The sequence below is a fragment of the Marmota monax genome, unplaced genomic scaffold (assembly GCF_021218885.2).
Source record: "Marmota monax isolate L192 unplaced genomic scaffold, Marmota_monax_Labrador192_F-V1.1 WCK01_AAM20220418_F8-fsc00080, whole genome shotgun sequence".
Taxonomy (NCBI): Eukaryota; Metazoa; Chordata; class Mammalia; order Rodentia; family Sciuridae; genus Marmota; species Marmota monax.
This window is the reverse complement of record NW_026694750.1, coordinates 5,006,903-5,033,652: the sequence shown is the minus strand read 5'-3', so window position 1 is coordinate 5,033,652 and position 26,750 is coordinate 5,006,903. Positions and strand designations below refer to the sequence as shown.

Here is a 26,750-nt window from a genome sequence, read left to right as displayed (position 1 = left end):
TCTACTGGCACCTAGGCAGGGGGCCCCTGCACCCCTGAAGACCCCGCCGAGGTGTCCTCTCGCTGGCTCTGCGCCGCACTCCTGCCGCACTGAGTTCTGTCATTTCAGGCCGGGTCTAGTAGAACCACAGACCCTGGCCGGTCACAGTCCTTTCCAGCCTATGCGTCCTCCCCTCTCCTCCAGGCGGAGTGGCCCCGGGGCAGAGCTGCGGACCCGTCCGCGAGGTTTAGGCTCCTGCTGTGCCGGAGGCAGCACCACCCTGGTAGAGGTGGGCCGGAGCACTGCGCCGAAGGGGCGTCGCCAGCAGGTCACCAGAAGGACAACGAGTGTGGAATTCCAGGGGTGGGAGTGAGGGAAGAGGGAGAAGTGAGGAGAGGCGACAGGGGAGAGTGCGTAGGAAGCAAAACCCAGTCCGGCTGCCTGTCCTTCCAGGGTCAGCGACTCCTAGGGAGGGCCACAGCTCCGAGCAGCGCTCAAAGCGCTGGGCAGCAGGGGGTGAGGCTGCCGGCTGCCGGCGCGTAGCTGGACTCCTTGCCAGCCCTCCCTGTTGGTTCTCCCCGCGCTGGGCACTCAAGACCATCCCCGGGCCCTAGCAGCTCCCCGTTCCAAAACCACCGGACGTCTGGTAGGGTCTGCGGTAGGAGGATGGAGGGACCGGCCCCGCAACCGTGAGGGCCGCAGCTGCGGACTTGCGCTGTCCTTGCAGATGTCGGGAGCTATCTTCACGCCCCTAGAGGGCCTAGGCGCCCTGGACACCGCGAGCGGCCACCCGCTCGTGTGCCCTCTGTGCCACGCGCAGTACGAGCGCCCGTGCCTGCTGGAATGCTTCCACGACTTCTGTGCCGGCTGCCTTCGTGGTCGGGCTGTGGACGGCCGCCTGGCCTGCCCGCTGTGTCAGTGAGTGCCCCAAATCGTCCGCGAAGGGAAAGGTTGGCTCTTCCCGGAGGGGAAACCCAGGTGAAGGAGGGCAAGGGTAGAAGTGGCTGGGAGAGGTTGCACCCTGCCCTGGCCGCTTTTGGGCCAGAACTTGCAGACTCCCCCTCCCCACATTTTAGAAATCAGAATAATTGAGGCAGGGAAAGAGTCATTTCTGAGCCCAGAGTTTCCACAGAAAGTCAGGAAGCAAGGTCAAGGCTGGAGGAGGGGTCAGGACACTTCCAGTAACTATCTTTATGGTCCCACAAGTCTTAGGTCAACATAACCCTTAAGTTGGCTCAAGTTACTGGGCTGTGCCCTAAATTTGCCCAGTGCCTTCAGAGGGTCCTCATGGCCTGAAGTGGCTTTTTGTGGTGGTGGGGACCCCATGGTATTTGCAGGATGGCCCAAGGGTGGGGGCTGGGTTAGGGTAAGAGCTACCTGCTGTATTTACAGCAGACCTCAGGCTGAAGTACACCCCACCCCACCTCCTGCTGCTGCTGTTTTTAGCTCCAGCCTGGAACGTGAGGGGGGAGGGGGAGAGCATCCTGGAAGGGGTGCTGGGTCTTGGCTGCAGCCTCTCCACAGACACCAGACCGTGGTGAAGGGTCCCAATTGGCTCCCACCGGTGGACCGGCTGCTGCAGTTCCTCGTGGACAGCTCCAGGGATGGCGTGGAGGCTGTGCATTGTGCCAACTGTGACCTGGAGTGCAGCAAGCAGGCAGGGGCCACAGGGGTGGGGGGTCGGGGAGCAGTGGGTGCCAGGGTGCTTGGTCCTTGAAACAAACACCCAGCACATTCTCAGAGGACAGACCACCAGTAGGTGCTCCAACACCACCAACCCCCACCTTGGACCTGGAATAGGGTCCATTTACAATAGGGAGACTGAGTTCACAACAAGGGAGCTGAATGAATAGCCCATAGTGGCAAAGGTTGAGGTCGTTCAGTTTGAGGAGAGCTTACAGGTCCCCAACTCAGTGGAGTCGTGAACTGGCACAGAAGGGTGGTCCAGTTCACAGGCCTGTGGTACCCTGAGGACCCTCTGCTACCTAAGCTCTTGTAGGAAGCTAAAGCCACAGGGGAAGTGAGGACAGTAAGTAGTTTGGAAGGGATAGTTGGCAAGGGACGTGTCTACCCCTACCCCAACCCCCAGAGCTGGAGGCCAGACTGAAAAGGGTCCTGAGAGTCTGGCCTGTGGAGGCTGGACAGCCCTGAAGGGGAGCAAGCTCAGCCTTCTAGGAGTGAAATCCCAGGGCATGCTGGGCAAGTGCTGCCATCTGTGTGACCCAGAAGTGTAGGTGATGGGAGGGAGGTGAGGGAATGGGGACAGGCAGAGCCTGGGCGGATATGGCCTTGAATGCCAAGGTAGGAGTGGGGATTTGTTCTGTCATAGCCGTCCCTGAGTCCACTGCCAGGACTGCAACCCAAACCCTGGACACAGCCCTGGGGTGGGGGTGGGGTCCCTGCCCTTCCCTCCCCCACTAACTCTAACTCCAGAAGGCCAAGGTGTGTTCTACCACTTCGCCACTATTGAGGGAGTCAAGGGGGGCTTGTAAGGTCAAAGCCCGCCCCCCATGTTCCTTGTAAAATATTTTACAATGCAGTTTCTGCCCTCCCCCACCCACCCTGCCACGGAACTACCTCTGGAAGCCTCTTCTACCTGCTGCATCTTGCACCTACCTGCTTACTTAGCCTCTGAGCCTCAGTGTCCTCATCTGGGACCTGGGTGTATTAGGTAGACTGCTGTGTGGGAACCACAGAAAAGGGCTACATTTAGCCACGCACCTGCCCCAGGCTGGGACCGATGCTAGCGGTGTCTCTCTGCGGCTGTGGTTCCCTCGCTGGCCACAGTCCGCAGTCGGCTGGAGCGCTCCGTCTGAACCAGCGCTGGCCCCCAGGACGCCGAGACCACGTACTTCTGCAACACTTGCGAGCAACCCCTGTGTGCGCGCTGCCGCGACGAGACGCACCGGGCACGCATGTTCGCGCGCCACGACATTGTGGCCCTAGGCCAGCGCAGCCGCGACGTGATCCAGAAGTGCAGTAAGCGAGGCACTGCCTGGGGACCCCGGGCAGGGGTGGGGTGGGGTGGGAGGCGGGCACCGCCCAGAGCGCTCAGCCTCTGCCCCGCCCCCGCAGCGCTGCACGCGGAGCCCTACATCATGTTCTCCACCGACAAGAAGTCGCTGTTGTGCATCCGCTGTTTCCGGGATATGCAGGGGTGGGTAGCGGGCGGGGCGGGAGGGCTTCCCTCCTGGGCCGGGGTGGCCAGAGCAGGGGTGATTCGCTGCCTCCCGCAGGGAGAGTCGCGCCCACTGCGTGGACCTGGAGTCGGCTTACGTGCAGGGCTGCGAGCGGCTGGAGCAGGCCGTGCTGGTGAGCGGGGCTCAGTGGCCCACGCGAGGGGGGAGCGTGCGAACGTGGGGGTGTTAAGAGGCTGAGGCCCCCTCTCCCCAGGCCGTGAAGGCCCTGCAGACAGCCACCCGGGAGGCCATTGCGCTGCTGCAGGGCATGGTGGAGGAGGTGCGGCGCAGCGCAGCTGAGGAAGATGCCGCCATCCACACCCTCTTTGGCAGCATGCAGGTGAGGGATGGAGGAGGACCGGGCAGCCACCGCCGTATAGCCCCATCAGCCCCAAGCAGTTGCCCACAACACGGAGAGGCCCTGGATTCGCTTGTAGAGTTGTCATCGAAGCAGGGCAGCAGGGCTTGAACTTCTTTTCTAGGAGCTAATCACAGTTGCCCGGAAAGTTCCAGAGGGACACCAGGATTTGCCCTAGGCTGGTGGTAGTGGTGGGGGGTGGTCTAGGAAGATTGCACCCAGGAGGTGACATTTAAGGTGAGGGTACTCGGGCTCTCAGCCAGTGGGTGGAGAGATAACCAGTCTTCACTATCCAGGCCACAGGGCAGTGTGTTGGGAGGGGGTGGATCAGCCAGGTATTCCAGGTGAGTGGTGGGCTGTCTCCCCCAGGACAAACTGGCAGAGAGGAAAGCACTGCTGCTACAGGCTGTGCAGAGGTGAGTGGAGGCAGTCCCCGTACACCCTGGCCTCCATATACCCAGCTCCAAGCCTGGGCCTTTGCAGGCTTTACCCTAACTGGGGAGCAAAACATCCAGGTGTCCACCAGCAAAGGAGAGTGGGTGCTCAGGACACAGGGAAGGACCTACAGAGCTGGAGGGGTGATGACACTGCAGGTCTGGGACCCTTGAGGTGGGGTGGTCAGCTGTCCTGTCGGAGACTAGGCAGTGTGCCCTTCCCCAGCCAATACGATGAGAAAGACAAGGCCTTCAAGGAGCAGCTCTCCCACTTGGCTGCTCTGCTGCCCACTCTACAGGTAAGGGAAGGGCTGCGGGGTCAGGCGCTGGGGCATAGAGGGCCCCTCCTCCCTTGGCCAGCCACCAGGCATCTTCCCCTTTGGCAGGTTCACCTGGTCATCTGCTCTTCCTTCCTCAGCTTGGCCAACAAGGCTGAGTTCCTGGACCTGGGCTATGTGAGTCTCCCCAGTTCCCCAGTCTCCCCTTCCCCACCAGAGCCAGTCCTGCCACCTGCAGGTTGGGCTTGCCTCTCCCTCCTCCACTCTGTCATCCACCAACCCTTTAGGGGCCAGGCGAGTCTCTTTTAACAGGACAGTGATGCTGGACACGTGGTGCACACCTGTAATCCCAACAACTCAGGAGGCTGAGGCAGGAGGACTGTAAATTCCAGGCCATCCTATGCAGTTCAATGAAACCCTCTAAGAAGAAGAAGACTAGACTGGAGGTGTAGCTCCCTGGTGGAGTACCCTGAGTTCAATCTCCAGCATCCCCAATAAATAAATAAATATCTGCTGGAGCCCTGCTACCTTCTTTCCTATGGATTTGGTGGAAGAGTTGTCTGGGCCAGTCCCAGAATAGGGTTGGGGTCTCATAGGACATCAGGCAATATGCTAAAGATAGTCCCTACCTCCACCTCCCCTCTTCCTGCCGGCTGAGGGCCCTGCCACACCGGCTCAGCCTGAGCCCCCTCCCGGCTCCCGCCATAGGAGCTGATGGAGAGGCTGCAGAGCATAGTCACAGGGCCGCATCGCCTAAGACCAGCGCAGAGCAGCAAGGTGGGCACGTGGCCCTACTGGGCCTGGGCGGGAGTGGGTATCCCTCGGGGAAGGGGAGGTCACCTCATGACGGTTCCGCCATCCAGATCGCCAGCGACCACCATGCAGAATTCGCACACTGCCTGGAGCCACTGCTGCTGCTGGGGCCACACCAGGCTGCGTCTGCCGCCAATACGTGAGCATGACCTAGGGAGCTGGTGCCTGGTCTCCAGCACCAGCGCCCAGGGACTAGATTGTCAGTGAAAGGCTTTGCACCCTCCTTGCCTCCTCAGTCCTCTCAGTTAGGTCAGCTCTCCTCTGGGTGTCTGGGTGCCATGGACCCTCCACGCAGGAGGGCTATTAGAATAGATGGGGACGAGGTGGGACTTCCCCTCCGCCTCCTGTTGGCAGCCTCCCCCCCCAGGCTGAAGCCGCTGGGGCTGGGCTGGATATTGCATGGGGATGGGGGTGGGGGCTTGGAGCCAAGGAAGAGTCGGAGGAGATCACGGAGGAGATAAGATAAATGTCGGAACTGGTGTGTGTGGCCTAAAAGCCCCAGAGAGCTGGGGAACCTGGTGTGGGCTCAGACTTTCTCTGCCCAGAATGGCAGTGAGCACACTGGTACCTCATGCCCCTGGGAATGCAGTGGGACTTGCCCTCCTCCCACACTAAAACCGCATGGGGGAGGACCTTTAAAACCTACCAGCAGGGGCTGGGGGTGTGGCTCAGGGGTGGCCTGCTCACCTAGCATGGGAGAGGCCCTGGGTTCAATTTTCAACATCACATATAAAATAAGTAAACAAAAATAAAGGTATTGTGTCCAACTACAACTAAAATATAAATATAAAATATAAATTTAGCAAGGTACTGTCTCAAAATAAAACATAAAAAGGGCTGGGGATGTGGCTCAGTGATAAGCACCCCTGGTCCAATTCCCTGGTACCAGGGGGAAAAAAAATCATAGATGTCAGTGTCACTGGGTATGGCTTTGCAGAATGTCTTTCCAGAGCTGAGTGGTTCTGCCCTGCGAGGGGTTGACAGGGTAGTGGAGCACTGGCACCCTGGAGGCAGGGGAAGGGAAGACCAGTACTGCCTGTCTTGCATCCACACTGGCTCTTCCCCCAGGCTGGCAGGGGGTGCAGGACCCAAGGTGCTGATGGGGCCCAGATGCCCCTCCCCAGTGAGAAAGACGCCAGGGTCACCAGTCCAGAAGCCCACGCTGCACCGGTCCATCAGCACCAAGGTGCTCCTGGCTGAGGGCGAGGACACTCCCTTCACAGAGCACTGCCGCCACTATGAGGACTCCTACCGGGTGAGGGGGCTGGGGCCCTGCAGGGCCCTGCTTGTAGTTACCCCTCCAGAGGGGCTCCTGCAGTGACCCGAGCCCTCCTGGCCTCTGCATGCAGGGGCTGCAGGCCGAGGTGCAGAACCTGAAGGACCAGGTGCAGGAATTGCACCGCGACCTCACGAGGCACCACTCCCTCATCAAGGCCGAGATTATGGGGGACATCCTGAGCAGGTCCCTGCGGCTGGACGCAAGGATCGCCTCTGAGTACAGCTCTGCGGAGGGCATGAGAGCCATCTTCCAAGAGGTAGCTCTCCCTAGGAACAGGGCTACCCAAGATGGGGCAGGGGGACGGGGTGAAAGAGAGCCTGGCCGCTGCTCCTCCAGACTCCCACGTAGCAGGTTCTGGAACCTGGAGTCTTTGCCACAGGAATGACATGGGCCCTGCTGGGGAAACTGTATGGCTCTGAATGGCTGAAGTAGAAATGCCACCAATGCCACATCTAGCATCTCACTTCTCTCTTTCAGATTTGGGAGGAATCCTACCAGCGAGTAGCCAATGAGCAGGAGGTTTATGAAGGTCCGGGAGGCTGGCCACTAGTGAAGCCCTGTGCTGCAGCTGACCCACATGCTAGCGGGGAGCTAGTCAGACACTAACCAGACTTACATAAATGCTTCTCCCCTTGGGGCTTGGCTTGGCCTCACACCTGCTAATAGGCCCACGTGTGCATGTAAGGTCAGGAGGCGGTGAATAGGATGTCCCACCAAATGCCCCACCCATTCATTAGAGATGACCATTCAAACAGTTGGGGTCTTTAGATGGTGCTGGGCTTGAGTTTTAGAGTCTAATGCCAGCAAGACCAACACTCTGGCCTTGGGCTCCACAGCCCAGCTCCATGACCTTCTCCAGCTGAAGCAGGAGAATGCCTACTTGACCACCATCACCAAGCAGATCACACCCTACGTCCGCTCCATCGCCAAGGTGAAGGAACGGCTGGAGCCCAGGTAAGGCCAGAGCGTGTTACCAGGGCACTTCAACATGTATGTGGATAAGGTGACATACGTCAGAAGGGCCCCTTTCAGGAAAGTCAGCAGACAGGTAATCAGGGTTCTAGACAAACAAACCAGGTGTTAGATAGCTGCAAAAATGTGGTCATAGTAAGTGGTCTGCTCAGCAGGCACAGGATGGCTCCCGGCAGCCCTCAGAAGTAGGTGGAGGGCGGGGCTGGGGATGTGGCTCAAGAGGTAGCGTGCCCGCCTGGCATGCGTGCAGCCCAGGTTCGATCCTCAGCACCACATACAAACAAAGATGTTGTGTCCACTGAAAAATAAATATTAAAATTCTCTCTCTCTCTCTTAAAAAAAAAGATAGTATCTTAAATTACATTCACCATTAATTAAAAAAAAATAGAAGTAGGTGGAAGGGCTGGCATTGTGGCTCAGTGGTAGAGCGCTCACCTAGCGTGCATGAGGCACTGGGTTCAATCCTCAGCACCACATAAAAATAAAATAAAGATATCGTGTCCACCTAAAATTAAAAAAAAAAAGTTGTAGTAGGTGGAAGCAGAAGGAACAGTCAGGTGCAATGGCACATACCTGTGATCCCAGTGACTTGGGAGGCTGAGGCAGGAGGATTGCATGTTTGAGGCTATACCCAGCAAAATTAGGCCCTCAGCAATGTAATGAGACCCTACTTAAAAAATATAGGCAGACAGAACATCTTGAGAGTGTCATATCCAAGCAGCAGACATGAAGGAGGGAACAGGAACTTCATCAGCACATGTCAAGACAAGCCAGGTCTGGAGCAGGCCCCTCTCAGCACTGTAGGCAGGCATCAAAATGTGTGCCAGGGGGCTGGGGTGGTGGCTCAGTGATAGAGCGCTTACCTAGCATGTGTGAGGCACTGGGTTAGTTCTCAGCACTGCATTTAAATAAATAAAAATTAAGTTCCATTGACAACTAAAAAAAAAAAAATCCTGTGCCAGGATTGATAACACATGCCTGTAATCCCAGTGATTTGGGAGGCGGAGGCAGTAGGATTGCAAATTTGAACCAGCCTGGGCAATTTAGTAAGACCCCGTCTTAAAGTAAAAACTTAAAGGGCTGGGGATGCAGCTCAGTGATAGAGTTCCCTGGATTTAATCCCCAGGACTGGGATTGAGGAGTGGCACAGAGATCTTCCATGTGCCCGTCAGTCTCTCCTTCACGCAGCCCCAGGTGCACAGCTGCACAGCTGGGGCCTGGACTCTCTGCACCACCCTCCTGGATTCCATCTGCCCTGCCCTTGTCTCATGTGCCCATTTCCTTGGTCATGTTTGGTGGAGCCCTTCCCCCAGCAGCTTCTGGAGAATGGAGGTTCAGGAAGTACATTTTGGACAGCACAGGTCTTAAAATGTCTCTTTTCCACCTCACACTTGACTGATGGTTTCATTGAGTCTTGAATTCTAGATTGGAAATTCTAGACTGGGAAGGATTCTCCTTTGAAAGCATTGCTTGATTATCTTTTAGTTTCAAAGGATGTTTTTGAAAAGTCTGAAGGCATTGATTCCTAATCCTTGTAGGGTGACCTACTTATTCTCTGTGGAAGCTTGTAGAATCTTCTCTTGTTCTTGTGGCCTAAATTTCACATTGCCAAGAGTCTATTTCCATCCATTGGGTTAGATGTTGGTATATTTGGTGTATGTACTTGGTGTCCTTGGGTACTCATTCTGGAAATTCATGTCCTGTTTTGACTTTTTTCTTTCTTTCTTTCTTCCTTCCTTGTGGTACTGGGGATTGAATCCAGGGGCACTCTATCACTGAGCTACATCCCCAGCCTTTTCATTTTTTGAGATAGGGTATCACTAAATTGCTGAGGCTGGCCTCAAACTTGAGATCCTCCCACCTCAGCCTCCCGAGTCATTGAGATTACAGGTGTGCACCACTGCACCCTGCCATATTTCATTTTTAATTAGTTGATTTCTCCTCTTTTTCTCTTTTTGGAATTCCTGTTGTTGGATGTCAGCCCTTCTTTTTACATTCTCTGTCTTATACTTTCAGTGGGATTTCCCTTCTGTCAAGCTGATTGTTTCTAGCTTGGTTTTAATTCTAAGAGGATTTTTTCCTACTCTAATTCTTTCTCCATTGTATTCCTTTTTTTTTTTTTTTTCTTCTGGAGACACTCTCTTACTCCTCTGAAACCGATAGGTAGTTGTGGTTTTTTTTATTTTGGAAGTTTTATCCCTAATGTCTTCTCCACTTTACTTTTTGTTTGTTTCGTCCCTATCTCCCACGGTCAAGGCTCTCCTCGGATGTCGGATGTCAGGTGATCCTTGATTATCCGCTCGGTTCAGGAGTGAGTGGGGCTGGAGGCACAGCGACAGATGGAAGCTCTGGGCACACTGTAGCTGGTGCTTCACTGGAAGGGGTCTGCAGGGTGGCTCAGGGGACGTGGGGTGTGTTCTTGTGTTTTCGGAACGCCCAATGTCAGATTCTTTTCCAGTTGCCTTCCTGGAGGGCCTCTCTGTGGAGTTTTGTATACATTCCATTTAGTCCTGGCTTTCTCTTTACTTCTCAGCTGTGGCTTGTGCCCTCTAAGAATTAACTTTCAGACTTCTGCACAGTGAGAAAGAGCTCAACTGTCACCAGCACATCCTATTTGGGTCCCACCCTTGCTGTCGAGAGGTCCTGAGACTACCAGTTCCCTGCCTCCTGAGGGTTCTAGTGGTGGGCCCTCAGTGCACAGCTGGTCCTGGGTCTGATCGCCGGCTTCTGCCATGTTGGTGTCCTCTCCTGATTGAACCCGGGTCTCGAGTAAGCTGAGCACATGCTGTAGTGCTGAGCTACACCGCCAGTCCAGCATCCCTGGCTGTAAAGCCCCATCGCCATGCAGATGACATGCCACCCCCACAACCCCTCCCCAGCACAGTGCTCTCCTGCTCCACGCTCACCTCCAACTGCCTCCTCCCTGGAGTTTCGGCCTGGATGTCTAAGAGGCACCTCAGCTCAAAAGAGTGGCCAGCAGAACTCTTGGTGTCCTCCTCACACACACCATGCCTGTCTCCTTATCTCCGTCAACAGTATCGCACACACTCAAGGGATGGTGGGAACTCAAACAAGGCAGCTAGGAGATTTCCCGACTCCTTCTCACTCGCTCCATTTCCAACCAGTCTCCAGGTTTTATGGACCAAACTTTCCAGTGCAGTCTTCCCACTTTGGTCTCTTCTGACCAAATACAAACCCCCACAGCCAGGCATCCCTTCAGCATGCCATTCAGCCAGTGATCTTTTGGGTTTTTGTCTTGTTTTTTGGTGGTGGTGGGGTACTCAGAATTAAATCCAGGCACACTTTACCACTGAACCACATCCCCAGCCCTATTTTGTATTTTATTTATAGAGACAGGGTCTGAGTTGCTTAGCACCTTGCTGTTGCTGAGGTGGGATTTGAACTCGCCTCAGCCTCCTAAGCCACTGGAATTACAGGAATGTGCCACTGCACTAAGCTCTTTTTTAAGAAAATTTTTTTTAAATTTTATGATAGGGTCTTGTTAAATTGTCGAGGCTGGTCTCAAACTTGCAATCCTCCTGTCTCAGCCTCCCAAGTAGCTGGGATTATAGGTGTACACAACTGTGCCCAGCCAATGATCTTTTGAGTCTGTTATTCCTACCACCACAAGGCCTGATAGCTCTCCCAGGGGCCCTTTCCTGTCCACCTCTGACCATGTTGGCCTCTCACAACACTATGGTCACAATGGCCTTTCAGTTCCCCCAAAGCTAGACTAGCTCCCACTTCTTGGCCCCTGCTGAAAGGTTCTCCTCACTCAGGTCTCAGATGGAATGTCAGCAGAGGCCTCCCAAACCACCCTGATTAGAGCAGGAATTGCTCATTGTCACTACACTGCCTGGCCACACTCTGCTTCTGTCCCACCCTGAGGTACCTCCCTAAACAGCAAGTACCTTCACAAGAGCCAGGCCTGACTTCCCCTGTCTTCTGCTGTCACCTGTGACTTACAGGGCCCTGGAAAACCACTGGGCCTTGGTAACTATTCCAGGGCTACAAGAGGGAAGCTCAGGTGGGCCCTGGAGCGTTGGCTTAAGCTTGGTTTGGGTGCCAAAGGCCTCGAGCCACGCAGTGGGCTGCCTCTGTCGCCTCCCAGTCTTGGTGCCTGTCTCTCTCACCCAGGTTTCAGCTGCCTGTGGATGAACAGTCAGAGACTCTACAAAGCACGTATGACGGCAGCAGGAGTAGCGAGACCCTGGCCAGGTAATGCAAGTCTTCCCAACCCAACAATGGCAAGTAATTTGATGTCAGAGGCAAATGCAAGGAAAGTGAATGGGCCTCATCGCCCCATGGGCCCATGGGCCCAGCTTGCCACCCATCAGCTCTGTGGCCTCAGCCAGATTATGGTTTGTAAAATAAGTCAGGGAGGCTTTTAACTTGGATGGGTGCTTAAACAAGTGACTTCCTAGATGATACATGGGACTTGGATAGGACGTAACACAATGATAAATGGTCTAGGGGGCTGCCTGCATTCTCTTACACCACCAAGGGCTGCAAGCTTTACAAGCAACTCAAATTCCTTCAACTGAGGAATGGCTGAGGAGGATTGGGTGGTGTCACTATCCTCGGAGCCAGTGTTTGCCTAAATGCTTGCGAGGCAGAGACAGAGTGCAGCAGTAAGATAGGTCACAGGCTGGTTTTAGTCACAGGACAGGGGAAGTCTAGCAATTAGCTGAAGTGTCTAGAATTCTAGTGTGCTTGGGGACAATGCAGAGTCGAGTCTCACCCTCCCCTGCAAGGCTTCAGGGGACCTTGGATCCAGAGTTCACTGCCCGAAGCTGCTGAAACCACCTGAATATGCTCATGTTTGGGCAGCTAACCACCTTGTCCTGGGGAATGGCTTTCACTCTGAGAATCCTTGATAAGTCGCAGGCACTTCTGGGTGTGAAGACGCAGTCACCTACTGGGGACTTCCAAAAAAGTTTTCCATTGTGAACTCTTTGGACAGACTGGACACCAGTGAAGTAAGGGGAGCAGAGTAGATGAGCTTATGTTAAATTGTTCCTTTAGGAATGATCCAGGAAGTGCCGTGGAGAAGGGAGAGAAGACCTCAGAGTCCAAAGGAAACGGCAGGGCTCTGAGTGGCGTCTCAGAAGATCCTCCACTGAAGAACCGAGACCATCTCAGATCCAAGCAGAAAAATGGGGATGACCTCCCCACATGCAGAGAGCAGCCAACTTAGCAAACAGGCCCCATACAACTAGTTGGGCTCTCACAACGAACACACCGAGACTGGATACTTAAGGTTGTTCTCATTATGGTCACTTCTTTCAAAGGTGACACTTGATTAAAAAGTAAAGCCAGGCTGCTGCACTCCTCCGTGTTCCCGGGGCACAAGCTCACATGGGGATGATTTCCCACTCGTGGGGGGACACGTCCAACCAGCAAACATGCTGACTGCAGCGCGCCTTGCTCAGCACTGCTTATGGTGCTGGGGCTGAGCCCTGTACTCTGATGCCATCAGGTCCTGCTGCCCCGTGTTTTAGATAACAAGACTCTACCATGGCACAGCACCCACTCTGCTGCCGAGGAATCCAGTTTCTCCTGCTACACAGGCCCACTGTAGACCTGGTGCAACCAGAAAGTTCCACCCAGTAATCTGAGCAGTGACTCACAACAAGGCAAGGGCAGAGGTTGTGAAGCCGGGACGGCCTCTGGCCAGCCCTGTGGAGATCTCCACTTTACACCTGGGGCTTTCCCCAGCCACCTTCACTGTCCTTTGTGCCCCTCATGGCAAGGAAAGCCCAGTGCAGCAGGCTGTCTCCCAGCAGTCTCTCCCAGCCAGCTTCCATTAAGCACCCTTCTTAACGAGTGCTTAACAAAATCATCTGTGAGACCTAACATTTAAGTTTGATGCCCAGATAGTCAAATTTTAGGCAAACATCCAAGTCGATTCCGTGGTCTCAACTGGAGGCCTGCACATCCATACAGAAATACTGAAGTCCACATCCAAAAGTAGCACAAACCTGCATGACAGCCTAAGGCAAGAGGAACCCATCCTTAGGAACTGGGCAGAGGCAGGAACTCGAGCAGGCCAAGGAGGCACAGCCGGCCTGACCTGATGCCGGCAGCTCCGGACCTCCCTTAACCAGGTCATCAGAGGTGTGTGATCACCTCCTGCTTCCACATCCCACACAATCACACTGTCATCTGTAGTGAAATCAAGTATAGTTTTATTTATTTAAGAATTGGAAAGAATAATCAGTATCTGTGAAAGAAAATCCAATTGAAAATATTTAAATAAACATTTCTGCATGTAAAAAGAGTAGAATAATTACTCTGTAAGTCCCTCTCCTTGTGACGGGATGGGCTGCCTCCCTCAGGCTGGTGGGATCTTCCAGGCCCAGGACAAGCAGCCGCAGAGCAAGCGCTTCCCACCACTCAGAGAGGCTGAGGTCTCTAGCCCTGCTGAGCCACTAGGAAAGCAGACTAGGGTGGGTGCAACTACCTAAGGCAGTGAGAAAGTGCAGAGGGAACAGGGGCTCACTGTGCCTGTCGCAGGATGTGACCAAGGAGCTCTGGCTGAGACCTCACCAAGTGTGACACGGACACAGCTCAGTGGTCTAAGAACGTTTTCCTGTCATACCAATCCCCAGTTGGTAAGTAAGTGAGCCATCAATAAAGCATATTTTCTAGGCTTAAGAAGCAGCTCGTGCCAAGGAGGGACACCAGGGACACGCCTCAGGGGCTCACCTTCTACCTCTTCACCAACTTCGACTCTCCTCTGCTCAGCAGCAGCCTGCAGATCTCATTTTATGCTGTTTCAAAGAAGCTTTCTTTCTGTGCAGTACCCATTCTTCATTTAAGAATATCCACTTTCAAACTTGCAAAGAAATCTGACAGTTTCTCAATGTGAGGAAACTGGTAACATGGCCTTTACAGCAAGTACCTGAAAAGCCTTTGCTCATTGACCTGATTCTCTGCCACAGGCCTGTCACTGCTACATTTGTAAATTAAAAATAATCTCCAGATCACAGCAGCAGGCAAGGTCAACCCACAGTTCACCTTTCATCCCTAAGCAATGGCTGTCTCCTGCCTGGGATTACAGTGAGGGTAGGAGTGCTCTCACTACCCACGCCACAGGGGTAGAAAACAGAACCTAAAGTCAGCCTCCAGTGGTGTGAGGCAGCATCACTGTGGAACCTCAAGACCTAGGATCCTTTGCTCCTGGGCCTGGCAAGGAGGCAGGCTTCCTGCCCTCCAGCAGATGGATGCTGACATCAAATGCCAACACCCAGCCTTACCACCTGTACACCAGGGGCCATCATTAGCTGCTCTCCATCCATCAGAAACAACCTCACGGCCCCTAAGGGGAATGGAGGCTGGGTCCAGTCTTGTTTAAATGCAGTGAGAAAGAACTTTCCCTTGAAAAGCTGGGGATGGCTGCCAAAAACCCAACCACACCCTTGTCAGTCTGTAGTCCTGGTAAGTGTGGTCTGCAAAAGCTGACAGCCTGACTCAGGGTCCCAGAATTGAGTGCATGCATACTGTGCCCTGACAGACATGGTTCCCACCACAGGAACTCAGTGCTGCTGCAGCCATGGACTTGCCAGACGCCCTGCCTCACGCCCTGCCGTGAGGGCCGCGGTTCTCAGACCAGCAAGCATCATGCTGGTAATCGACAAACCCATAAGCCTCTTTGGTATACCTAACAACAAAAAAATTAAGCCATGAGATCTAGAAATAAGTAACATTTCTGAGCTGGGAAAATGCTCTTTTGAACACACACTTTAGGTTATGTGCACAGCTAACCAAGTCCATCTTCACATAGCTCACACTGTATAATTTCATTATATCATCCCTCTAAGTATTAAAAATGTTCAACATTGTTCTTCTAAGTCCTCACAACACCCCTGTGAGGTAGGTGGTATTGACCCCATTCTGCAGATGGGGAAGTCTGAGCATGGGTTCAGTGGCTCCTCAAAAGCCATGCGGCATAGTGGTGACCGAGCAGCGCTCTGGGCACACACCAATGCCACCTTCACATTCGTGCTTCTTTAGCGCCACTACAAACTGCCAGGAAGGATTTCACAAGGAGACCAAGTTCCTGTCCAGTCCAGGACTAGACAAAGGTCTCACCTCTTAAGGCTTTGAGGCTTGACTCAGAGAGCCAACTGCTCTCCCCAGACTTGCAAAACAAAAACGCTGACTGAACCTCAGTTGTGAGGATCTGCTTTACAGAGGATTTTTGAGTTGCTTTGCCTGAATTTGCAGTTGTAGGTGCTGCTAAAACCTTTTAGAAAAGATTGCCTGACGCAGCACAGGGAAGAATGTAATTTTGAGAGGAAAAAAAAAAAAGTTTCACAGATTTACATTGAAACATAAAAATACAAGTTATTAAAATGAGAATAAAACCACAAATAAAACAGCAATATTTCTCAGTGTTTCACGATGCCTTGCACAGAGCAGGCATTCAGTAAGCACTTCTTGGAGAAGGGAAAAATAAACACATCTTTGACTTGCCTGTCACGATAGCAAGAGAGCAGGAACCAAAATTCCAGGAAAGCCCAAGGGCCCACAGTCCCTTGGCCTGGGATGCCCATGGTCACACAATGCTACACAGCCAAATCAGAGAGGGCTGTGCCTACTTGCTGCCAGATCAAAGCTGGAACTAGAAATACCAAGTAAGCTCCTTTGAATTTATGCTGCTATTTATAAAAAATAGCTGTGTAAATACGATTAAATGTATGAAGAGCCAAAGTGTCATATAAGGAAGTATCATTAGAATTATATAGATGTTCATGCATAAGGACAGAATAAAGAGGTTAAAGCTGTGCTGTTGTTTGTGTTAAATTAAAGGTTTTCAACACATTTTTTAATGCTGATAAGCAGCGACACCCACCACTGTTTCTGCGGCAGAAGCTCTGCAGCAGCAGCATCTGCCTCTCCTGGGGAGACCTGGGACAACGCAAATACACTCTGGCCTCAGGGCACTGGACTGTGGCCTGGATTCTCACCAGGGCACTTGAGAAGGGGCACGGATGAATATTGCTGTAGTTTGTTTCTTGTTCATCTATGTCCTGCCTTGATTCAGCAAAAGAACAGATTGCTCCAGGGGGTCCTTTGGTCCTAAGGCCTTCTGACCATTTGGTCTTGGGGTGACATCCAGAAGAGTAATTAGTGACATACAAAATGATTAAGAAAATTCATTCCTCAGGGGCCAACTGAAAGCAGTTTTGTCCTGGGCTACATGGGGCCAGTGGCCCGTGGTCCCTCGAGGCCCCCGCCCATCATAGCTCCACCTTGACTCCCTTTATGAAAGGCAGACCTGTGGGCACCCTCTTTTTATACTCCAGGTACTCCTCTCCAAAGAAGTGAATCAGTGATATTTCTTCTTCCTCTGTCCGGTCACGGAAGAATCGCCACACTGTCAGGGCATAAACGACACCGCAGATGGGGTTACACAGCATCACCTGGCAGAGGAAACACCGATGTGACCAGGGTTAGAGAGGTTCTACACCCCAGACAATACCCTAAGAATTTCTCTGAGGACTGAACCCAGGGCCTGGCAAGTGCTAGGCAAGTGTTGTACCACTGAGCTCTATCCCAAGCCTTATTATTTTTTGGGGGTGTGGGTACCGGGGATTGAACTCAGGGGCACTCAACCACTGAGCCACATTCCCAGCTCAGCCATATTTTAGAGACAGGGTGTCACTGAGTTGCTTAGCACCTTGCTTTTGCTGAGGCTGGCTCTGAACTCGTGATCCTCCTGCCTTGGCCTCCCAAATCTCAGCTGAGATTACAGGCGTGCACCACTGCACCTGGCCACCATTATTATTTTTTTGAGAAAGGATCTAAACTTCCCAGGTTGGCTTCAAGTTTGTGATCCTCCTGTGTGAGCCTCCTGAGTAGCTGGAATTACAGGAGCCACCTCCTGGCTAGGCTTGTTAAGTAACTCCCTGCTAACAAAACTCTGTTGTTACAGAACAAAGGTAAAGAAATGAACCCTTTTGCAGTAGTGACATTACCTATTACCTATTGAATTTTTATTTAGTTACTACTTATAATAAGCTAGGGAGCACATGTTAAAGGTTCCAGCTTCCAAACTTTCCACTCTCATCCCAGAGACTCTTTAAATAATGTTACGGTCTCAGGGAGCCAGGGTATCATTAACAGAAATTAAACTACTTTCACATTAGAACTGACACTCATCAGGTGAACATGGTGACACAGGTCTGTCATCCCAACTACTCAGGAGGCCGAGGAAGGAGGATTGCAAGTTTGAGTCCAGCCTGGACAACTTAGCAAAGACTATTTCAAAATAAAATAAAAAGGGCTGAGAATGTAGCTCAGTTGTAGAGTGCCCCGAGTTCAATCCCCACACCACACACAAACACACAAAATAAACCTGACACTCTTTTTTTTTTTTTTTTGAGAGAGAGAGAATTTTTTAATATTTATTTTTTAGTTCTCGGCAGACACAACATCTTTGTATGTGGTGCTGAGGATCGAACCCGGGCCGCACGCATGCCAGGAGAGCGCGATACCTCTTGAGCCACATCCCCAGCCCCAGATCTAGGTTAGAGAGAGAGGCTATGGTGGTGGTGATGGTGGATCAAGAGTCAGGAAAGGTTTATAATGCTCAAATTTTAGTACATGATTAAGACCCCTAAGGACTATAGTTCTCTTGATTTTTATTTAGTTATTACTTATAATAAGCCAGGGAGCACACAAATACACTAAAGAAAGTGAATTATATGCTTTTGAATGATGAACTTTATAGTATATAAATCATATTTTAATATTTAAAATGTAAAAAAGAAACTAAAGGCGTAGCATGCTGGCCCACACCTGTAATTCCAGCAACTTGGGAGGCCAAGGCAGGAGGACTACAAAGCCAGCCTTAGCAACTTAGCAAGGCCCAAGAAACTTAGTGAGATCCTGTCTCAAAAACACACAAACAAAAATGGGCTAGAGATGTATGTAGTTCAGCCATAAAGTACTCTTGGTTCAATTCCCAGTACCAAAATGAAAAAAAAAAAAAAAAAAAAAAGTAAATTAAAGGAAGTCAGTCTCATATCTGATATCATACCTACCTGAGTCCCAATACTCCAGTAAAACCACCCCACGTAGGAAGGGTGCCGGAACCATGCATACACCCCGCTTGTCACCAGAGTGTGGGTGTCTGACTTTTCATTCTGCACCACGTGGTTGAAGTTGGAGCCAGCTGTGAACATGGCAGCCTTCCTCAGGCACTCTCCAAAGACCACCATCAGCAGCCCCATGGTGCTGAGCCAGGTGATCTGCTTCAGTTCTACAGAGAGGCATGGGTACAAACAGGGAGTGAGGACAGTGGGCCACTGAGCTGTCTCTTCACTCATTAAATTCACCAATTTCCCCAAGGACAGACCTCTGGAAAACACACCTTGGGCAACTAGCGCTTGTCATCACATTAACAGTAAGTAAGGGGCTGAGGTTGTGGCTTGGTGGTGGAGCACTTGTCTAGCACGTGTGAGGCAATGGGTTCAATCCTCAGCACCACATAAAAAAACAAATAAATAAAATAAAGATATTGTGTCCATCTACAACTACAAAAATGTAAAAAAAAAAAGTGAATGAGGGGCTAGGGAAACAGCTCAGTGGCAAAGCACTTGCCTAGCATTTCTGAGGCCCTGGGTTTAATCCCTAGCGCATGAAAAGCAAACAAAATAAAAGGAGAATTATTGGGGCAGGAGGTAAAAGTGAATGAGGCCAGGCATGGTGGCACACATCTATAGTCCAGCTACTTGAGAGGCTGAGGCAGTAGGATCACAAGTTCAAGGCCAGCCTCAGCAACTCAGCAAAACCATATCTCAATATATAAAAAAAAAAAAATTTTAAAGGGGCTGTAAATGTAGCTCAATAATAGCACACCCCTAGGTTAAATCCATAGTACAAAAAATGAATGAATGAAAAAGTGAGTGAGTGATAAGAAAACACGCTCCCCTAAACTACTATTCATTTGTTTCAAGAGCCAACAAACCAACTGTGAGGCAGTTCTCCCCTCCTAGTTAATAAGTTATGGGGGCTCTCACCCCCTGGCCACTTGCTCTTGTCCTCTCTTGGGGACAAGTACAGCTGGGAGAAGCAGAGAAGGGTCCAGTCCGCAGCCTGACTTCGAGAGCCATATACACTTTCCTCCATCAGCTATGGGATTTCAGTTTCCGAGGAGGCTTCGGATGTGGAGGTTTTGTTAACAAATCTCCATGTGAAATTTCTCAATCCAAAGAAAATGAACAGATCCAAATCTCACCTGACTGCAAAGTTAGGATTAAATCATCAAGGTGGGGATGTCATTTTAGATGTCGAACAACATTACGCAGGGTTTAAAGCAAAAGGTCAACACAGCCCCAATTTGAAATCCAGAAGCCCATTTCTCAAGCACAGCTTGTCCTTATAAAGAGCTTAGTGAGGACAGAGGGCTGGGGAGAATCGCTCAGGGGAGATTAGATCTAAAAGGTGAACCAATGTCACTGTCTTGGCCCACAGGGAAGCCATCCTTCTCCCCTCCAGCAGGAAAAGTAGGGCACACTAACCTGGCCAAAAGATATTTTCAAGTGTGAATTCTATCCAAGAAGAAAGAGCAGCCACTGTGTACTCCAGACTGTGATTCAGGAGAAAGGAATCCAATGACAGGCTTTTGGGATTATTGACAGCTGTCACTAAGTATTCAGAATAGTGGAATAATGACAGTGAGCACACATACCTATTAAAAAAAAAAAAAAAAAGAGTAAATTGGGGTGAGAGAAACAAGTTAGCATTCAGTAAAAGTACAGATCTGGTTCTGCTACACTGTCCCTAATTCTACCACTGAGCTACATCTGTGTCCCTCTCTCTTTTTTAGTTTCATTTTTTGGGACAGGGTCTGGCTAAATTGCCTAGGGCCTCACTAAGTAGCTGAGGCTGGTCTTGAACTTGTGATCTTCCTGCCTCAGTCTCCCAAGTTACTGGGATTACAGTTTGGCCACTATACCTGGCTGCTCTTTTTGACTATCAAACAAGAAATCCATAGGTGAAGGAGGCATTATGGGCCCTTCTGTTCTTTTAAAATGACAATACCCATTTTAAAATGAAAAAGGGAAATATCAACAAAAAGTAGTGATTTCTGTTGGAAATTAAATTCAACAAAACTAAATTAGTTCCAGCAAAGAAGGATTAGATGGATCAGTATAGTGATAAAAGGAGATAAAGCTTTTTACCTTGAAGCTAGGGTTCATATCCAGGTCAGAGACTAGAAGGCTCAAGGGACTGAGAGTGTAGGGGAGACACAACACTGGCTATAGGATGCATTAGATGTGACCTAACAGACACTGGAGCTGGAAAAGGCTTAGGAAGTCCAGCTGGAGCCCTGCCCCTTCCCTTCACCAAGGACCTACCCCTCATCCAGGAAGGGTCTGTTGCCTTACTCAGTGTTGTCCCAGTAGTAGCAAGTGTGGGTGAAGGCAGCTCTGGGGAGGGTGCCGGGTACCTATTTCTGCAACAGAATCAACCAATGGGTGAAGTTTACAAGGTCTGAAACCTGGGGATCTAGGTGGAAGCCAGAAGGCTTCATTTCCACAGAACCCTAAACAGCCTTCTGCCAGTCTGAGACCAGACATGGCTGAGGAAAGGCCACTACTGACCCTGGACTCTGTCTACCGTTGCCTCAACACCATCATTCCCAAGTACTTCTTACCAGCCAAAGTGATTCCAGGAAGACTGGCTAAAACTTAGCAGCACACCGCAGCCAAACACAAAGCCAAGGAAACAAGCACGGATGGCTATCTGAAATGGACCCAAAAGAAGCTCAGTCACTGGCTGTCTCAGAGCCCAGACCGAGGCTGCCACTCTTCCTGAGATAAGCAGACCACCAGCGAGACAGCCCACTCACTCAGAGGTTAAGGGGGTGAAGCAGGGCGACCTGGATTCAAATCCTGCACCTGCCCCCTCTGGCTGTGGCCTTGAGCAACCAATGTGGTCTCTGGACCTCAGTTTTCTCCTTTACACCAAAGGGACGACACTAGGACCGGCCACGTAGGACTACAGTGAGATTATCCACCTAAGAGTAACTGGCACACACATTTTGGCTCTAGTCACTATTACTATCACCGCTACTATTATTCCGGACTCCTGGAAAAGAGCTTAAACCCAGCTGAGAGACCCGCGCGGGTGGCCGGGCGGGGAGGTAGGTCTTGGACGCCCCACTCCGGAAACTCTCTGGGCCCAGCTCCTTCAGGGGCCAGTGCCCCCGACCTGGCAGCAGGAAGACTCCCCACCTCGCATTACATAAAAGGGCCCGTGGGCTCGCTCCCTGCGCACCCGCGTGTATCTGCGGCAGGTGTGAATGGCAGGAGCTGCAGTAAGACACCCACGGCCGGCGAGGAGGGGCCCTCGGGCGACCTGAACGCGCCGCCGAGGAAATCGTCCGTGGGAGGCAGGCCTGGCCCCGGAGGGGGCCCCGGCCCCGCCCAGACCACCGCCCCGCCGGCCCGGCCCGCCCCGGCCCCCGCCTGGCCGCACCTGGTAGCGCGGCGGCCGGTAGAGCAGCAGCAGCAGCGCGTTGAGCCCGGCCACGTAGAGCGCCAGCCCGGTGCGGCCCTGCAGGCCGGCGCGCGTGAGCAGCGGCAGCGCGAGCACCGAGGCGCCCAGCAGGAAGGTGGCGAGGCTGAGGCGCGCCTCGGAGCCCGGCGGAGCCCGCGCCGCGCAGCCCGCCATGGCGCAGGGCGGCGGACGAGCCGGCGGCGGTCGAGCGGGCGGCGGCGCCGACAGTAGCCGGGGAAACCCGCCGGCCGCGCCTGCGCACTTCGCCGCCGACGCCGGCCCGGGAAGGGCACTGCCCGGAGCTGCGCGCCGCCCGCGAGTTCTCGCGAGAACACCTCCCAGAGCGGCCGGTGGCCCGAATTTGGCGGGAGCGCCCCGCCCCGCCGGCCCCGCCCCGCTGACCCCTCAAGGACTCCCTGGCCCCGTCCGAGCGGCTGCGAGCGGGTCGGGAAATGCCGCGGCGTCTGTCAGAAGGTGGCCCGCCCCCAAAATTCTTGAAATTAGAAGGCCGGCCCCGCGTGGTCGGTCCCTAGACCTACCTCCGCGCGCGGCGATCGGCGCGGGTCCCTCGGCGGCGCGCCGCTCGGGCAGGTCTGGCGAAGCGCCCGGCGGCCCCCGCGGGGCCCGCCCCCTCCGCCCTCCGGTGGCGGGAGTGCACTGGGTGGGCTGCAGCGTCTGGAAAGCACCATGCAAAACTTGACCGTGTGATCCTGACTCACCGGGGGGAGCCGCGCGCGCGGAGCCTGGGAAAGGATGGAATGGAGGCTAACGTTATGTAACTGCAAACACCTTGAGGTGCCCCCGCTCTGGGCCGTTTCTCTTGCCCTTATAGGTTTTTGTAGTTTCCACCCCGTCAACGATGACCATATGTTACTGTTGAAATAAGAAATTATCCTTCTCGTTTTATTGTTTTTGATTGACACATCATACTTGCCCATATGTGAGGTTCGATGCAGTTTTTGTTCCTATCTACCTTGGGTAGGGATCAACTCAAGGTGATTAGCATATCCCTCCCTAAACTTTTATCAATTCCATTCCTCTCTTCTATTTTAAGGTTTGTGGTGTGTTATGGTTCAGTACCTTCACCCTGCTGTGCCCCAGAACACAAGAATTACTCCCATCCCATAATAGCAATACACACTGGTCGACCTCTCTTGTCCCTGGCCTTCGTGTATGTGTGTGTGTGTGTGTGTGTGTGTGGTGGGGATGAAGCCAGGGTCTCAGGTGTGCTAAGCAAGCACTCTACCACTGAGTCCCTTTGATTTTCACAAGGTCTCCCTGAGTTGCCCAGCTAGCCTTAAATGTTTCATCCTCCTGCTTCAACCTCCAAGGTAGCTGGGATTATAGAAAGGCACCATTTTGGCCTGGCTTGCACTTCATTTTTAAAAGACTAAATGCTTTTGTCCCTGGGGAGCTCAGAGAGTGGCAATGAAGGGAAAAGGCAAGCAAGTAAATGGTTAGGATAAACAGTGCAGAGGTGGACATGAGATAGAATCAAAGTAAGGATGGGGTGAGAGACCGCCCTGGGGAGGCCTGTGGGTGAGAGAGCTGCAGGATGGGGAAGCTTTGAGGAAAAGATGCTGGGGTTAAGCCTTGGGGCCCTCAGGAACTGGATGTGCCTGCCTGCTGCTGAAAATGAGAGCAGCCAGCCAGGCAGAGAGGGAGGGAGGAATGGCACTGGATTTGAAAGGCAAAAGCAAGAGATAGTCTGAGGCAGGATGGGGACAGGCTCTGGGGGAGGCTAGAGCCCAGGGTGGTGGTAAGAAAGCATCAAGGTCAGTGATCAGTGAACCCTGCATCTGAGCCACCCACCTCTCCTCTGTCCCTGCAGATCCTGGCAAGAGCACTGATGTCTGAGCATGTGGATGGAGAGCCTGGGCCAGCATCCCAGGCCCCAATACTCTGACCTTGTGCAAGATAATCCTATGAATTCAATTTCCTGTAAAATGGAGATCCTGATTCCACTGTCATGGAATTGATACTAATTCTATTAAAGCTCAGTAGTATCAAGTTGAAATAATGCTCAGGAGCCATTTGCTGGTTGGTGGGAATTGGAAAGAGATACAGTGTTTTAAAACTAAAGTCATGGAGTTGCTGTGTCATATGGGAAGTAGGCCTGCATGCTACACTTACTGGGGGCTGAGTGGGAACTGTCACCATTTCTCCTGGCCTCCTCCAGATCAGGACCTCCCCTCTGTGCCAGGACACCTAGGAGCCACTAGAGGGTGCTCAGTGTACCTTCCCTTTAGGGAGGGAACTTGGTCCCCTGGGAAAAAAATCACTCAGGCTGGGGACGCACCTCCTCTGGCTCTAGGCATTTGCTCTACACTCTGGTCTTAGGGGGCTGATTTATCCCCAAGGACTCACTGTTGTCACTCTGGGTGCTTAGAACAACTTGCAACTCAAAAACCTCAGCCACATTGCCCATCACCTCCCCTGACACTGAATCTTGGAGATGAGAGGAAGGGAGGCAGTCCCCTTCCAGGTAGGAAGGGGAATTTTTTCCCTGGTATTGGAGCTTGAACCCAGGGGTGCTGTACTACTTAGCTTTTTCTTTTTTCTTCCTTCCTTTTTTTGGGGTACAGTCTTACTAAATTGCTGAGACTTGCTGAGACTGGCCTCAAACTTGAGAACTTCTTGCCTCAGCCTCCTGAGTAGCTAGGATTAGAGGCATGTACCACCATGCCCAGCAGGAAGGAAATTTTTAGGAGTTGCTGAATCTATCAGGACCCTGGGCTCATGGGGCAGGGATGAGGGAGGGCGCAAGTAAACAAATCTACACAAGTATGCAAACACACACTACTTCAGAGAAAAGCAATCTGATCAAACCCACTGTGCTCCCTGCCCTCCAGACAAACCTACAAAAATATAAGATTATAAATGCTAAGTAGCACACAAAAATAAAGAAAGGGAAGGCTACTCCCCTCTGGAATGCATTGCTGGCATTTTTTTCTTGTAGATAAGCATTTGAATGTGTTTTGTTCTACCCCTAGGCAAGCACAAAGGGAGTTCTTACTCATTCAATAGGAGGGTTTCTTTGCAGCCCCCCACCTTTCCCTAATCCTGTCATCCCACCACAGGTTAAAGTGGCTTTATTTCCTGGGTCCAATTTGGGATTCCTCTTGATTTAGACAACCCTAAGAATGACCTTGACATTTCCAAGTTAAACCACAGACTGAGATGAAATCAGGCTTCTGTTTTTCTTTCTTTCTTCCTTTCTGTCTTTCTTTTTTCAGTAAGAGAGAGGAAGAAAGGGGAGAGAAAGAGAGAAGAAAGAAGAGAGAGAGGAGAGAGAGAGAAAGGAGGGGAGGAGAGAGGAGAGGGAGAGTGGTTTCTGTTTGTTAAGACAGGGTTGCTTTAATGAGCAAGAGAGAATATAGGAAGGGAGGATGGTCCAGAGCAAACAGGAGACAGAACATGGATGAGGCAAAGCATTTTGGCCTCTGAGAGGTGGACAACATGTACCTCATACAAACTTCCCAGGATGAAAGTTCACTCTGCCCTACGGATCATGGAGCTGGGAGGGTCCAGGAAGCTCTCTCCTTCCTCTTTGCAGATGGGTGCCAGGGCAGTCATTTTTAGAGAGCAGGCCTCCTGAAGCTCTAGTCATTCATAGGCCTCTGGTCTGTCCAGTGTCCACGTGGAGGCCAGAAGGGCATCTGGGAGGGGCCCGTCCAGGTCCAGTGTTGCTGTAGCTCTCTCCAGGAGACAGTCCTGGTCTTCCAAAAGTTTTCTCTCCCCTCTGGCCATTCCCAGCAGGAGGAATGAAAATTCCTTCTCTCTAGTCTGGAAATGGGTAAATGATGCGTAATTTACGAGCACATCAGCCACATCAGCCCGAAGTGCATAAGTCATAGGTGCACAAAGGGATCGGGTAAATATTTAAAGATTAGAGCCAGCTGGGAGAAAACATAAAAGACTGGGACAATGGAGGTCTCTCTGAATTCACTCTTCCTGAGCTGGGCCAGCCCGGTCAGCGCTGATGTACTCACTGGAGTCCCAGCCTTTGTCTCCTGAAGGGCCTTTGACTGCTGAGCTATTCCGAGTTCCAATACAGCTAAAGAGAGTTAAACAATCACAGCCTCTCCAACCCCATCTGGAGACAATTGGCTGCATCATTTCAGGGTTTTGCTATGTCCCAATAGTTAATTATATGGAGCAATCACTTTATTCTATTTTGAAATGCATCTGCAGAGGAGATGAACACATTTTTCCCCTCCAGTTTCCTGCATCCATGGTGCCTGCACAGGGCTCACCAGTTAGTTAATATTGGTTTAAATACCTGGAAGTGCAAAAAGGAAGGAGTTCCCACCCAGGTTCAGAGGCTACATGGAGCTGTCGCTGGGTTGGGCAGTGGGATGTCTGCTAGGGCTCTTGTCCTGTAGTCTGTAAACCCCCTTCCCACTGGGTTTCCAGACTTTTTTTTTTTTAATTTTTTATTGTTGGCTGTTCAAAACATTACATAGTTCTTGATATATCATATTTCACAATTTGATTCAAGTGGGTAATGAGCTCCCATTTTTACCCCATATACAGATTGCAGAATCACATCAGTTACACATCCATTGATTTACATATTGCCATACTAGTGTCTGTTGTATTCTGCTGCCTTTCCTATCCTCTACTATCCCCCTCCCCTCCCCTCCCCTCCCCTCCCCTCCCCTCTTCTCTCTCTGCTCCCTCTACTGACATTCGTTTGTCCCCCTTATATTATTTTCCCCTTCCCCTCACTTCCTCTTGTATGTACTTTTGTATAACTCTGAGGGTCTCCTTCCATTTCCATGCATTTTCCCTTCTCTCTCCCTTTCCCTCCCACCTCTCATCCCTGTTTAATGTTAATCTTCTTCTCATGCTCTTCGACCCTACTCTGTTCTTAGTTACTCTCCTTATATCAAAGAAGACATTTGGCATTTGTTTTTTAGGGATTGGCTAGCTTCACTTAGC

At 51.9% G+C, this 26,750-nt stretch overlaps 2 protein-coding genes across 8 annotated transcripts; one reads left to right on the top strand and one right to left on the bottom strand.

The window, feature by feature from the left end:
- Positions 1 to 15,608, top strand: Rnf207 (ring finger protein 207). Of its 7 annotated transcripts, none has more exons than XM_058572734.1 (18): positions 1 to 268; positions 707 to 897; positions 1,493 to 1,636; positions 2,814 to 2,958; positions 3,055 to 3,136; positions 3,216 to 3,291; positions 3,373 to 3,498; positions 3,886 to 3,932; positions 4,177 to 4,249; positions 4,337 to 4,405; positions 4,937 to 5,005; positions 5,092 to 5,180; positions 6,110 to 6,296; positions 6,391 to 6,576; positions 6,798 to 6,849; positions 7,157 to 7,274; positions 11,430 to 11,510; positions 12,318 to 15,608. In XM_058572734.1, exons 2-18 carry the CDS (start codon positions 823 to 825, stop codon positions 12,487 to 12,489), a joined length of 1,791 nt encoding a protein of 596 aa, XP_058428717.1. In that variant the 5' UTR covers positions 1 to 268; positions 707 to 822; the 3' UTR covers positions 12,490 to 15,608. The 7 variants fall into 7 exon arrangements, with proteins under 7 accessions (XP_058428717.1, XP_058428716.1, XP_058428713.1 ...); XM_058572733.1 differs by having other exon boundaries at positions 1 to 307; XM_046424675.2 differs by having other exon boundaries at positions 2 to 307; positions 1,504 to 1,636.
- Positions 13,464 to 21,995, bottom strand: Icmt (isoprenylcysteine carboxyl methyltransferase). Its single transcript, XM_046424679.2, has 5 exons — positions 21,786 to 21,995; positions 20,962 to 21,050; positions 19,823 to 19,992; positions 18,344 to 18,561; positions 13,464 to 16,720 (listed from the first exon to the last, which is right to left on the bottom strand). The coding sequence occupies exons 1-5, from the start codon at positions 21,978 to 21,980 to the stop codon at positions 16,538 to 16,540; spliced, it is 855 nt and encodes a 284-aa protein (XP_046280635.1). The 5' UTR covers positions 21,981 to 21,995; the 3' UTR covers positions 13,464 to 16,537.
- Between the last annotated feature and the right edge of the window lie 4,755 nt (positions 21,996 to 26,750).